Source organism: Crocuta crocuta, unplaced genomic scaffold, assembly GCF_008692635.1.
Source record: "Crocuta crocuta isolate KB4526 unplaced genomic scaffold, BGI_CrCroc_1.0 scaffold234, whole genome shotgun sequence".
NCBI classification, from domain to species: Eukaryota; Metazoa; Chordata; class Mammalia; order Carnivora; family Hyaenidae; genus Crocuta; species Crocuta crocuta.
In genome coordinates, this window is record NW_027529647.1 from 2819942 (window position 1) to 2833213 (window position 13272).

Here is a 13272-nt window from a genome sequence, read left to right on the forward strand (position 1 = left end):
TATCCAGGGTCTCATGCCCCCTTCCCTTGTGGCTCTAGAGTGAGAGTGGTGGGTGCGCCCTGACCTTTGGGCCCCGGGGGAGCAGCGTGGTTACTGTCCCCCGGGAGCGCCTGCAAGCCGGCGTCGAGTATACCTTCAACCTGACCGTGTGGAAGGCAGGCCGGAAGGAGGAGGCCACAAACCAGACGGTGGGTGCCACTGGCCCTGTCTTTAACCTGGCAAGCCCCAGGCCCGGGATGGACGGGGTGCAGCCAGAGAGGAGTGGGCATGGAGGGCTGTCAGTGCCAAATAACCTTGGCGAAGGTTGCCCATGGTTTGGTGCTTCTGGAAGCTATTGGTTCTCATTATGAGTTACTGCTGTTGATACAAATTCTCTTTAACAGAATGTTTTGCTTCAATTTTGTTTCCTTGCAAAAGCGCTGCAGCCTTCCAGAGCTTAGAGGGGCCGAGGCGCGCTAGCTGTTTATTAGTGAGAAGTAAGGGGTTCCGGCAGCACCAAAGGCGGTGAGGAAACCGGCCCCTTTCCCAGGGCATGGATGTCCTCAGTTGTGAACAGGAAGGGCCTGTTCTCGCCCCCGGGTGGGCACAGGCCCTACACTCTCCGCCCCCACGCCCTCTGGGCAGGTCAAGACCGTGGTGCTGGTGCCGGCAGCCTCTGAGGCAGCCGTTGCTGTCGCGGCCGGAGGAGCCGGTGTGCTAGGCGCTGCTGGTGCCCGGGATGGCCGGTCTGGCCCCGCCAGCAGCCCTCTTCCAGCCAGTCTGCCGAGAGGGCCTGTCTGGGGAGCATCGGGCGGGTGCAGCCTGGATGGGCTAAGGTGGGACCTCAGACAGGGCTCTGTAGTGAGCACACCCGCCTTCGCACCACACGTGCGTTTGTTCTGTTTTTCCTCCACGGGTCTGTCTGTTCGTCCATCCGTCCATCCCGTTCACAGGTGAGCACCTAGTGCTTCACGTGTACCAGGCCCAAGCTGGACTTTGGGTGCTACAGAAAATAAGCCCAAGGTGGACCCAGCCTTTTTGGGTGCCCGCCACCATCCTCCAGACTCAAAAACTGAATGTGCTTGACGAGGGCTGAGCCCAGAGCCTTGGGTTGGACTCCAGGTTAACAGGAGCTGGCGGGGCCCAGACAGGAGCCTTCCCAGCCAGGAGACCAGCACCAGGGCCAAGCCAGAGGCCCAGCTCCCCGGGAGCCCCGCTGGGGCTTACTGCACTGTGCAGACTCGGTGCGGGCCCCAGGAGTGGGGGCCCTGGCTCAGGTCATGGCCCCTCCCCCCACCCCCAGGTGATGATCCGCAGGGGCCGGGTGCCCATTGTGTCCCTGGAGTGCGTGTCCTGCAAGGCGCAGGCGGTGTACGCGGTGAGCCGCAGCTCCTACGTGTACCTGGAGGGCCGCTGTGACAACTGCAGCCGGGGCTCCCAGCGAGGGGCCAGCGAGGGTGGGGCTGGGGGGCGGGGCCTCGGCGNCTCCCCGGCCTCAGCACCCTGGTCCCCCGGCTCCGCAGCGCTGGGCGGCGCGCACCTTCAGCAACGAGACGCTGGTGCTGGACGAGACGACCACGTCGACAGGCAGCTCGGGCATGCGGCTGGTGGTGCGGCGCGGCGTGCTGCGGGACGGCGAGGGCTACACGTTCACGCTCACGGTGCTGGGCCGCTCGGGCGAGGAAGAGGGCTGCGCCTCCATCCGCCTCTCTGCCAACCGGCCCCCGCGCGGTGGCTCTTGCCGCCTCTTCCCGCTGGACGCGGTCCGGGCCCTCACCACCAAGGTGCATTTCGAGTGCACAGGTGAGTACGGCTGCCGATGACAGGGAGGCGCGGCGCAGGGACTCGGGGGCGCCGCTGACACTGTGAGGGGCCCGCAGGCTGGCAGGACGCGGAAGACGCAGGCGCCCCACTCGTGTACGCCCTGTTGCTGCGGCGCTGTCGCCAGGGCCACTGCGAGGAGTTCTGCGTCTACAGGGGCAGCCTCTCTGCCTACGGAGCCGTGCTGCCGCCTGGTTTCGCACCCCACTTCCAGGTGGGCCTGGCCGTGGTCGTTCAGGACCAGCTGGGCGCCGCCGTGGTCGCGCTCAACAGGTGAGCCTGGGCGGGGTCGGGGCAGGTGGGAGGTGGGAGCCAGGACTGCCGCCTGTTCAGCCAGGGCCTCTGCACATAGGTCTCTGGCCATCGCCCTGCCCGAGCTCCCTAGTGACCTGCCCGGCGGCCCCCCGGACCTCACGACCTGGCTGCACAGCCTCACAGAGAACATGCTGCCTAGACTGCTGAGACAGGCCGACCCCCAGCCCGTCATCGAGTACTCGCTGGCCCTCATCACTGTGCTCAACGAGGCCAGCGCGGGGGTGAGGAGTGCCTCTCATCTGCCCTCAGTGGGGAGGGTGGGCCCAGGCCCGTCTCCACTGCCTCGTAAACGGTCCCGGACTCATCTCCTTGGAACAGCTTCTCCTCTGCACAGTTCCTGCCTGTGGGCCCTTCCCCCCCCGCCCCCCCCCANGTCCCCCTTTTCCCTGGAGAAACCGGGCTTGAGCCGCCGTCCGACAGCCTGCATCACACCTGCCCTGGCTGCGGGTGCCACTGCCCATTGCCCTGAGGGCTCCGTCCCCTGTGCTCACCGCCCGCAGCCCGAGCAGGCGCCGGCCTCGTCAGCAGAGATGGACGCCAGGCGGCAGCTGCAAGCCCAGATACGCAAAAACGTCACAGAGACCTTGGTCTCCTTGCGGGTCAACACCGTGGATGACATCCAGCAGATTGCCGCGGCGCTGGCCCAGTGCACGGTAGGGTGGGCCCCGGGCTCTGTGGCGGCCCCTATCCTGGCCAGGTCTCCCTGGCCATGTGCCTGTCTTAGGCCATTTGGGTACGTGAGCCTCAGGTGTGACTGTGCAGGGTGGCCCAGGGCGTAAGGAGCAGCTCAGCTCTAAGGAGGGCGTGTGTGAAGAAGCCGATCCGGTGCCCTCCCGCTCAGCCCGTGGTCACACCTGACCTGGCTTCTGCCACCCCCAGCAGTTACCCACCAATGTCGCCCGGGACTCGAGGACCAGCCTGGGCTGAGTTGAGCAGACTTGGTGGGGGTAGGGGCAGGTGGTGCCTCTGGGCAGTGGGAAGGGGCTGCATGGCTTCTAGCAGGGAAGGAAGCAGAGAACCTTCCCACTCAGGAGAGCTGCCCGATGACATGGCTCCCGTGGCCACGCACACAGATCAGGGCGAGTGACAGGCCACATTACCTTGGACCTTCCTTGTCTGTGGGTGTGGAGAAGCCACAGGAGAGCTCTCAGCAGAGGGATGCGTGGCTGGAACCCCACGTTTGGGGTGGTTTCTCTAGTTGCAGCACGAAGGGTGTCGGGGAAAAGCCAGGGCCAACGGTAGCTGCCCACAGTCATGATCAGTGTGATAGAACTGGGTTCAGGGGGCGCAGGGGGCGCTAGCCCCTGTCAGCCCGGGTGGAGCGGGGCTGCATATGGTGCCTGGCCTCCCCGCAGGTGTCCAGCAGGGAGCTCGTGTGCCACTCGTGTCTGAAAAAGACACTGCATAAGCTTGAGGGCATGATGCGCATCCTGCAGGCCGAGACCGCGGAGGGTACCGGGACGCCCACGGGTATTGCCGACAGCATTCTCAACATCACAGGTGCGGGTACGGCCGTGCAGGCACGTGCCTGCCNTCCCCCAGCACTCCCTGCCACCTCTCCTCCCACAGGTGACCTTATCCACTTGGCCAGTGCGGACGTGCAGGGCCCGCAGCCCTCAGAGCTGGGCGCAGAGCCGCCGTCGCTGATGGTGGCATCCAGGGCCTACCACCTGTCGTCGGCCCTCATGTGCATCCTCATGCGCTCCCGGGTGCTCAACGAGGAGCCCCTGACACTGGCCGGCGAGGAGATCGTGGCGCAGGGCAAGCGCTCAGACCCGCTGAGCCTGCTCTGCCAGGGCAACGCCTCGGTTCCCGACTGCCACTTTTCCATCCCCACGGCCTTCAGCGGGGCCCTGTCCAACCTCAGTGACGTGGTGCAGCTCATCATCCTTGTCGACTCCAACCCCTTCCCCTTCGGCTACATTGGCAACTATACCGTCTCCACCAAGGTGGCATCCATGGCCTTCCAGACGCAGACCGGGGCCCAGATCCCCATCGGGCGGCTGGCTTCGGAGCGCGCCATCACCGTGAAAGTGCCCAACAACTCCGAGCAGGCCGCCCAGGGCCGCAGCGGCCCTGCCGGCTCTGCCACTGTCCAGCCACAGGCCTCCGTCGGCGTTGTGGTCACCCCCGAGGACAGCAACCCCGCCGCCGGGCTCCACCTGCAGCTCACCTACACGCTGCTTAGCGGTGGGTCCTGCGTGTGCCCCGGGGCCTCGGCACAGCCTGTGTGGGGCAGCGGGGAGTGCCCCAGGGGAGCAGGTGCTTCTCATGGACCCCCCAACTTGTGGCCGTTAGTAAAGTCTGCCCCCTGCTTCGCAGGCTCCTGGGGGCCTGGCCTGAGGGCAGCAGGGAATGAGGCAAGAGCGGGTGCTGCCTGCAGCTGAGAGTTCACCAGCTCCCCCCGCCCCCGCACCCGGCCCCAGGCTGCAGGGACGGCTCCGGGGGCTTCCCCCAGGGTGCCCGGGCTGCTTGGGGCGGCCGTCTGAGCCTGTGCTTGTGTCCCTAGAACACTACTTGCCACGGGAGCCCGAGCCCTACCTGGCTGTGTACCTGCACTCGGTGCCCCAGCCGAATGAGCACAACTGCTCAGCCAGCAGGAGGATCGGCCCGGAGCAGCTGGCAGGCGGCGACCACAGGCCCTACACCTTCTTCATTGCCCCAGGGTGAGCACGCGCCCAGCCCCGGGACGGCGAAGCGGGCCCCGCAGATCCGCAGCGGGGGCTAGTCTCTGACGGCAGGGTGGACCCCATCAGGGTCACTGGGTTCCCCGTGGGAGTAGGTCTGGCAGCAGGCCTGGCCACACGTGGCGGGTGTGGCTGCAGCTGAGGGGTCTTGGGGCAGGAGCTGCGGTGACTGTGGGGCCACACAGGGTCTGGCTGTGACACTTGCCCCGCTTCTAGGACCAGAGACCCAGGCGGGACTTACTATCTGAACTTGACCAGCCACTTCCGCTGGTCGGCACTGGAAGTGACCGTGGGCCTGTACACGTCCCTGTGCCAGTACTTCAGCGAGAAGGACATGATGTGGAGGACAGAGGGGCTCGCGCCTCTGGAGGAGACGTCGCCGAGCCAGGCCGTCTGCCTTACCCGCCACCTCACTGCCTTCGGGGCCAGCCTCTTCGTGCCTCCCAGCCACGTGCGCTTCGTCTTTCCAGTGAGTGGCACCGTGTCTCGGCCGCATCCTGAGAAAATAAGGCGTGGGCCGTGCCTCCTGGGCCTGATGGCGCTGTCTCCCCAGGAGCCGGCCTCGGGTGTGAACTACGTCGTCCTGCTGACGTGTTCCGTGTGCCTGGTGACCTACGCGGTCATGGCCGTGATCCTGCGCAAGCTGGACCAGCTGGATGTCAGCCGCGTCCGTGCGATCCCTTTCTGCGGGAAGGGGGGCCGCTTCAAGTACGAGATCCTGGTCAAGACTGGCTGGGGCCGGGGCTCAGGTGAGGCGGGGGGCTGCCCGGTCCAGGCCCCTGGGCTTCCCTTGCGCGCGCGCTCTGGCCACCTTCCCTTGTAGCAACTGTCCTAGTAGATGACAGGACGCGGGCTCGGTTTACGCAGTGCCGTGTGAGGCAGGAGCCTGTCGGCCCCACGGGGCGCCGGAGCGCGGGGCCTGCTCGCGTGAGCCAGCCGTCAGTGGGGGTGGTGGGGAGCCGTTACCAGGAAGACGGGACTGACTGAAGGAGGACAGCGTGACTTGAACGTTCGATTTCCATGTGGAAAATTTGCTGAGTTGTCTGGGCAGTGCTTGCCTCGCGGCTGCGGGATTCAGCACACGGATGAGCGTGTTCTCCATGCCTCGGGGACTTCCCGCACGCCCGCGTGTCCCTGTCGGCCCTCCTGCACCGTGACGCCCCTCTGACTGCTCACGGGGGTTGCTGTGCGACGTCTTTGTCCTTTCTCTCGTGACCCCTTCTGTATTGCACTCGACCTGCCTGGTTACCTGTGTTCTGAACGCCTCTCCCAGGTTACCGCTTTCCCCTCCGTGTCCCGCTCTCACGCTTGCCGGCCTGTCCCCTTCTGACGACTCAGTTTTGTAAAACGTCCCGTGCGTGTGATATCATGGGGAGACAGGGTGGCAGGGGGAGTTCGCGGCCGACTTCGTGTCTCACGCAGTCGCTCAGTTAACCTGACAGCCCCCGGCTGCGCCGTGTCGGCGGCGGCTGTGCATCTGACACTTGTAGGGAGCCGAGCGCGCCTCTGCCGGGGCAGCCGGTCTGCTGAGTGACGGAAGGTCCGCCCGGCGTCACGCACCCATGCGGTGGGCAGCAGACCCAGCCCCGCCGCGTCTCTGTCCGCCCTCCAGGAACCACGGCACACGTGGGCATCATGCTGTACGGGGCGGAGGGCCGCAGCGGCCACCGGCACCTGGACGGGGACAGAGCCTTCCGCCGCAACAGCCTGGACGTGTTCCAGATCGCCACGCCGCACAGCCTGGGCAGCGTGCGGAAGATCCGCGTGTGGCATGACAACAAAGGTCTGCGGGGGGCGCCCGTGGCAGCCCCTCCGGCACCCCCCACCCCAGGCCCTTCACCCTGACTCCGCCCCCTCCCCCCGCAGGGCTCAGCCCCTCCTGGTTCCTGCAGCACGTGATCGTCAGGGACCTGCAGACCGCCTGCAGCACCTTCTTCTTGGTCAACGACTGGCTGTCAGTGGAGACTGAGGCCAATGGCGGCCTCGTGGAGAAGGAGGTGCTGGCAGCAAGTAAGGGCCTGGGCCCGTCCCCGCCCGAGCAGCCCGAGGGTTGGCCCCGAGGGGTGGCCCCGAGGGGTGGCCGTGCCTCTCCTGAAGCCTGAAGCCATCCGTGCTCTCTCTCCAGGCGACGCCGCTGTGCGGCGGTTCCGGCGCCTCCTGGTGGCCGAGCTGCAGCGTGGCTTCTTTGACAAGCACCTCTGGCTCTCCATATGGGACCGGCCACCTCGCAGCCGCTTCACTCGCGTCCAGCGGGCCACCTGCTGTGTCCTCCTCGTCTGCCTCTTCCTGGGTGCCAATGCCGTGTGGTATGGGGTTGTGGGAGACGCCGCCCACAGGTGGGTGCCCACGGGTTCCCTCCCTCCTCCTCCTGCCCGCCCCTCCTGCCCCCCCCAACCTCCCCCAGCCCGGTCTCTCCCCTCTCCTGCCGCACAGTGCGGGGCCGGTGTCCGGTCTGATCCCACCGAGTGCCGACACGGTTGCCGTCGGCCTGGTGTCCAGCGTGGTCGTCTATCCCGTCTACTTGGCCATCCTGTTTCTCTTCCGCATGTCCCGGAGCAAGGTGGGCTGGGGCCCGCGGAGCTCGCACAGGGTAGAGTGTGGGCCCTGTCGCTGGGGCTGGAGGGCGGTCAGCAAGGTCAGCGACGGCTGACCCAAGGAAACAGAAGTCCAGATCGTCCAAACCGCAAATGAACCAAGGGGACCTCGCTTCGGATGCCACAGAAATCAGGGCGGAGTGGGGGGGACCAGCCTGTCAGGTGACTGAGGGAGACGGGCAAGGCCCTGGGAAGACTCGAGAGGAAGGCGCAACCTGAGCAGAATTTTGGCAACAGGCCGAGGTAGCGATTCGAACCCTCAGACCAGGAAGAGCCCGAATGGCCTCACTGGCGGCTCTGGTGCAGCTGCCACAGCGCCAGCGCCTCACAGGCTCAGAGAAACGAGGCTCGGGCGTCCCGCCCCAGCCACACAGGGACCACACAAGAGGAGGGAAGGACAGAGCACCTCCTTCAGGAGGGACCTGCAGCCATTCCCAGAGGCCAGCGCAGTCACCACCTGTGGTTCAGGTCACTGACAGATAAAACCGGAGTCCTCGGCTCCACCAGCTGCGTCTCCAGTGCCCCGAGCTGCCTGTGGCCGCTATGATGGACAGAGCAGATACAGAATGTGTGCCTGATTCTAGAACATTCTTTGCGCAGCACCAGCCTAGGCTCTGCCTGCTCTGGAGGTGGCACACCTCTGTGGAGCAGGGGCCAGAGTGGCCTCCGCTGAGCACCTGCCTCTCCCTTAGGTGACGGGGGGCCCGAGCCCCACCCCTGCAGGGCAGCAGGTCCTGGACATGGATAGCTACCTGGACTCATCTGTGCTGGACAGCTCCTTCCTGGCCTTCCCGGGCCTCCGTGCCGAGGCGAGTGTGCCCCCGGGTCCCCCCTGGGCCGGGTGGTCCCACGGCCCCCGGCCAGCTCAGAATCTGAGGCATTCTCTGCACTTCTCAACAGGCCTTTGCTGGACAAATGAAAAGTGATTTATTTTTGGATGATTGTAAAAGGTAGGGGTCCCCGAGAGAAGCGTGAGCCCTGGCGTGGATCCGCCCCACCTCGTGCGTGCCGCGTTACGTGGGTCTGCGCTGCGTGGGCTGGGTCCCGTGGCCCTATGTGTTGTCACACTCTCTTGGCCCGGGCCGCACGCGTGTCCCCCAGGCCTCCCTTTTTTGACCCGTCTCCCCTACAGCCTGGTGTGCTGGCCGTCCAGCGAAGGCACGCTTAATTGGCCAGACCTGCTGAGTGACCCATCCATCATGGGCAGCGCCCTGCAGCGGCTGGCACGGGGCCGCCTGGGCTCAGAGGCGGACGGGCTCTCCCTGGTCAGCCCCTCCTCACCTGCCAAGTACTTCTCAGCTTCAGGTGAGCAGGGGTGGGGAGGGTGGCGTCCCCTGGCTACTCGGAAGGTTCCACGAGTCGGGGGGTGCCCCAGGCCCTCACTGACACGCTTTCCGTCTGGATGAAGGCCTCGTCCGGCAGAGCCTGGCTGAAGGGGCCAGCAGCCTGGCCCTCACCCAGGGCGCGCAAGTGGAGACGGATCTGCTCGCTGGCCTGTGAGTAGCTGGCTCCCGGGGCTTGGTGGGCAGCAGGGAGCCTGGGCCGACCTTGTGCTGTGCCGCCTGCTTCCCCCGCTGCAGGGCTGGGGGACGTGCTCTGACCGCTGGGCCCCATACCTGTTGAAAGGATGTCACCGGGTGGCCCGGGGCCAGCAGACGTTCCGTTCCCCACAGGTGGTGGAAGTGCAGGCCGATGGGTGCCCGGGGGGCCAGTTTTTCCAAATACCCCATTTGTTTCTTTTGAGAGTATTTCGATGTTATGTTTTGAAGAATCTCTAATGTCTGTGCTGGACAATTCATACAAAATTACTTTGTTTTTTTCCTCTGATAACTACGTTTCTGCTCCTTTTCACTCTTTACGTTTTCAAACAACCACAGGTTACACGTGTGAACTGTCCAGAACGTAGGAAACAGGGGAAAGCCTCTCGAGTCATTTTATAAAAACAGATAACTGTGACATGATTGCATTTTTATAAAGAAATTGCCCATTGATTCAAAAGGTCTAGAACATGGGGAAATCCTGGGATAGCAGTTCCGAGAGGACCAGCCCCAAATAACTAGCTCAAAGCCCTTCCTGAAGTCCAGGTTCAGGCCTCAGACTGACTTCATGGATNGAGCTGCCTGCACCGCAGGGGCCCCGCCCTCCGAGACGCGGCTCCCCCACCGTCCTGGCCTCAGAACCGGCCAGGTGCGCCCTCCGGCTGCCACAAGTCTTCCTTCACTGCTGACTCCTCTCTCCGGCCCTTCCCCCCGCACACCTGCCGCAGACCTCTGGGTCCCGGGTCTGACCCTCTTGTTTGCTCTGATGTCTTGGTCCAGAATCCTCTTCTGTGTGAAGCACGCTGGGTCCCCTCACGGAGTCCTGCTCCCCAAGGCAGGCCCTGCCACCGCTCTCCGGGGGCCCCGGTCCTCTGTCGCCGTGTAACGGGTTACTCCAAACTCCGTGCTTAGTGAGCCAGAGGGCGGGCACCTCGGTGTTTGTCCCCGTCTGGCCCTCCCCCTGGGCGGTTTGAGTACCCTTAGCATGACAGTCGGCCCCTCCGAGTGAGTGGCCCAAGTGAGCAAAGCAGGGCCACAGAGTCCTTTACGACCCAGCCCTGTCTGTCACTACGGTGTCCTCGCCCGTGCAGGCAGCAGGATGGGGAACAAAAATTGACTCGGGTCACACAGTGGCATCAGAGCGCGAACCCTTTGTGAGACGTGGGTCTGCGTGGGGAGGTTGAGGGCGAGGGGTGAGGTGTGTGGAGTGCTCCCCAGAGGGTCTCAAAACGACTCTGGAGACCGGGGGCCGCTTCAGTCGTGCTGTGAGCCATTGCTGCTGGGGTGATGACAGGAGCGGGCGGAACAGAGGTGGCGTGGGTGAGGACCCTGTGGCGGGCGGGGGGAGGAACAGAGGCTGACGTGGGTTTTCAGCCTGAGGAGCAGGGCGGGAATCGGGGGCCCTCCCGAGTCACTGGGGTGGTCTGCGCACCGGCGCCACGTCCACCCTGATTTGGGGCAGTGTCTTCTCTCGGCTGACACAGGTTGGGGAGGGGGGTGGCTCAGGGACAGCGCGCTGCGGGCCGCCAGCTGAGTGCCTCCTCCCCCGCTCTTCCCGTGGCCCAGGTCCAGCGCTCCTGCGGAGAGGCCCGAGAGGACGGAGACGCAGATGCTGCAGAGGCTGGGGGAGAGGGGGCTGCCCGCCGCGGGCCTGACCTGGGAGCAGCCCCGGTCGGCGAAGCCCTCCGGGACAGGTGTGCCCCAGTGTCCCCAGGACGCCCCTCCGTGCCCCTCCCCGTGGGCCGCCCGTCACCGGTCTCCCTCCCCAGGACGGGTGGACCATCTGCGGAAGCGGCTGCTGCCGGCCTGGTGTGCCGCCCTAGCCCACGGGCTCAGCCTGCTCCTGGTGGCTGTGGCCGTAGGGGTCTCGGGCTGGGTGGGTGCCGGCTTCTCCCCCGGCGTGGCTGTGGTGTGGCTGCTCTCGAGCAGCTCCAGCTTCCTGGCCTCGTTCCTCGGCTGGGAGCCGCTCAAGGTGAGTGGGGTGCTGGGGGCTGCGCTGCCGGCCTCTGGCCCCGCGGGTCCTCTGACGCCTCCTCGGGCCCAGGTGCTGCTGGAGGCCCTGTACTTCTCCTTGGTGGCCAAGCGGCTGCACCCCGATGAGGATGACACGCTGGTGGAGAGCCCGGCCGTGACCCCTGTGAGCGAGCGTGTGCCCCGTGTGCGGCCCCCCCACGGCTTCGCGCTCTTCCTGGCGAAGGAAGAGGCCCGGAAGGTCAAGAAGCTGCACGGGATGCTGAGGGTGAGCAGCACCCGTCCCGTGTCGGGCCGAAGCTGCAGGCTTCTGCAGGTTCTCCCTCTGAGAGCACGCGCGCGCCCTCTCCTTCGTGGATGTCCCCTGTGCTGCTCCCCTACGTCCACGGCCCTCTGGCCCCTCGCCCCCGGCTGTATGGGCAGCCTTTGGTGGGACACCTGTCCACCCCGCCGGTGGGGTGCTGGCGGGGGTCTGTGCTGCCCTCTCGGCACCAGGTGCCCCGGCCACGGGTGGTTGGCTGGCCAGCCGTGTTACGGTGGCTCAGACTGGGATTGGCTGACCCCAGGGTCGTCTGTCCCCAGAGCCTCCTGGTATATATGCTCTTCCTGCTGGTGACGCTGCTGGCCAACCACGGGGATGCTTCCTGCCATGGCCATGCCTACCGCCTGCAGAGTGCCATCAGACAGGAGCTGGGCAGCCGGGCCTTCCTGGCCATCACCCGGTAGGGCGCTCCCGCGCACGTGCTTCTGCCAGGCCAGGGGGGCGCAGGTGCTGACTAGGTCCCATCTGGATCCTGTCCTTGGTCCAGCCCCGTCCCTAGGGGACGTGGGGCAGTGTCTCAGTGCGTTCTGGGTGGTCACTGGAGTAGGTGCTGTTGGCAACACGTGACCACAGATACCGTTCAGAACATCCAGGGCCCCCCGAGGGGCTCCGTCAGTTGAGCATCAGACCTTTGGTTTCGGCTCAGGTCGTGATCTCCCGTTTTGTGGGTTTCAAGCCCCATGCCAGACTGCGCGCTGCCATGGCGGAGCCTGCTTGGGATTCTGTCTCCCTCTCTCTCTGCCCCTCACGCGCTCACTCTGTCTCTGGTCCTCTCAGAATAAATTAAAAAATCTTAACAGCACCCAGAATGGCCCTGTGACATTCACCTGCCCTAGATACCGCTATGCCGAGGCAGCCAGGCCTTGACCTTGTCCCATCAGGTGGCCCTGTGCTGGCTGGGCTGGGGCTGCCGGAGCAATGCTCTCTGGGCCTCGGACCCCCCCCCCTCCCCAGCCATGGGTGCAGGGCGCTGCGGGGTAGAGCTCGGGACTGTCTGTGTGAGCAGGTCTGAGGAGTTCTGGCCGTGGATGTCCCATGTGCTGCTCCCCTACGTCCATGGGAACCAGTCGAGCCCCGAGCTGGGGCCCCCACGACTGCGGCAGGTGCGGCTGCAGGAAGGTGAGCTGCGGGGGGGACCTGGCACCGCGTCCCTGCCATGCGTCCCTTGCCTTCTTGGACACCGTGACCTCTGCCTTCTGGGCTGCAGGGGTNCTGCTTCCAGCACTGTGCCCAGACCCTGCTGGCCCACGTGTGCACACGTGTGCGGCAGCCTCGGGCTCCTTCAGCACCGGCGACTACGGCATCGGCTGGGGCAGTGCTGCCCGCAACAGCTCTGGGACGTGGGCCTACTCCGCGCCAGACCTGCTGGGGTGAGCGCAGACGGGAGGGGCCCGCCATCCGGGAGGCAGGGGGCGGGGGTTCCCCAGCCAGCTGTGCCTCCCGGGTTCTTCCAGGGCTGGGGCCAGGCTCTGACGCTGTCCCCCCGCCGGCAGGGTCTGGTCCTGGGGCTACTGCGCAGTGTACGACAGCGGGGGCTACGTGCAGGAGCTAGGGCCGAGCCTGGAGGAGAGCCGCGCGCAGCTGGGCTTCCTGCAGCTGCACAACTGGATCGACAACAGGTGTGCTCGGTGTCCACGCGCCCCGCCCCGCCGCGCCTCCGGCAGGCACACCGGCCCACACCCGACCCTCCTCATCAGTGGGCCACTCCCCCACACCCCCGTTTTGTGTCTCCCCATCTTTCCTCACAGACCTCACGGACTGCTCGGCCTCCAGCTCCTCCCCGGGCCACGCATCACCCGCCGCCCGAGCCCCTTCCGCCGGGAGGGCACCCGGCCTTCTTACTCTCTACCCACCTCCCTCTACTGCATAGGAGCCGCGCGGTGTTCGTGGAGCTGACGCGCTACAGCCCGGCCGTGGGGCTACACGCCGCTGTCACACTGCGCCTCGAGTTCCCCGTGGCCGGACACGCCGTCACCGCAGTCAGCGTGCGCCCATTCGCGCTGCAGCGTCTGAGCTCAGGCCTCTCGCTGCCGCTGCTCACCTCG

The 13272-nt window shown here is 65.9% G+C and overlaps 1 protein-coding gene across 1 annotated transcript in view; it reads left to right on the forward strand.

Annotated features, from left to right (window-relative positions):
- The window catches only part of PKD1 (polycystin 1, transient receptor potential channel interacting), a 34773-nt gene that overhangs the window by 19549 nt on the left and 1952 nt on the right, over positions 1-13272 (forward strand). The window contains exons 20-45 of the mRNA XM_077762781.1: positions 39-188; positions 1283-1426; positions 1503-1782; positions 1860-2073; positions 2153-2336; positions 2616-2768; positions 3471-3615; positions 3685-4305; positions 4625-4781; positions 5019-5551; positions 6415-6585; positions 6669-6812; positions 6928-7138; positions 7236-7362; positions 8089-8205; positions 8297-8346; positions 8529-8701; positions 8805-8892; positions 10501-10628; positions 10704-10906; positions 10979-11173; positions 11488-11627; positions 12234-12346; positions 12450-12597; positions 12721-12846; positions 13098-13272. Of these exons, the coding sequence (XP_077618907.1) occupies positions 39-188; positions 1283-1426; positions 1503-1782; positions 1860-2073; positions 2153-2336; positions 2616-2768; positions 3471-3615; positions 3685-4305; positions 4625-4781; positions 5019-5551; positions 6415-6585; positions 6669-6812; positions 6928-7138; positions 7236-7362; positions 8089-8205; positions 8297-8346; positions 8529-8701; positions 8805-8892; positions 10501-10628; positions 10704-10906; positions 10979-11173; positions 11488-11627; positions 12234-12346; positions 12450-12597; positions 12721-12846; positions 13098-13272 (4890 nt within the window). The remainder of the gene's footprint in view (positions 1-38; positions 189-1282; positions 1427-1502; positions 1783-1859; positions 2074-2152; positions 2337-2615; positions 2769-3470; positions 3616-3684; positions 4306-4624; positions 4782-5018; positions 5552-6414; positions 6586-6668; positions 6813-6927; positions 7139-7235; positions 7363-8088; positions 8206-8296; positions 8347-8528; positions 8702-8804; positions 8893-10500; positions 10629-10703; positions 10907-10978; positions 11174-11487; positions 11628-12233; positions 12347-12449; positions 12598-12720; positions 12847-13097) is intronic.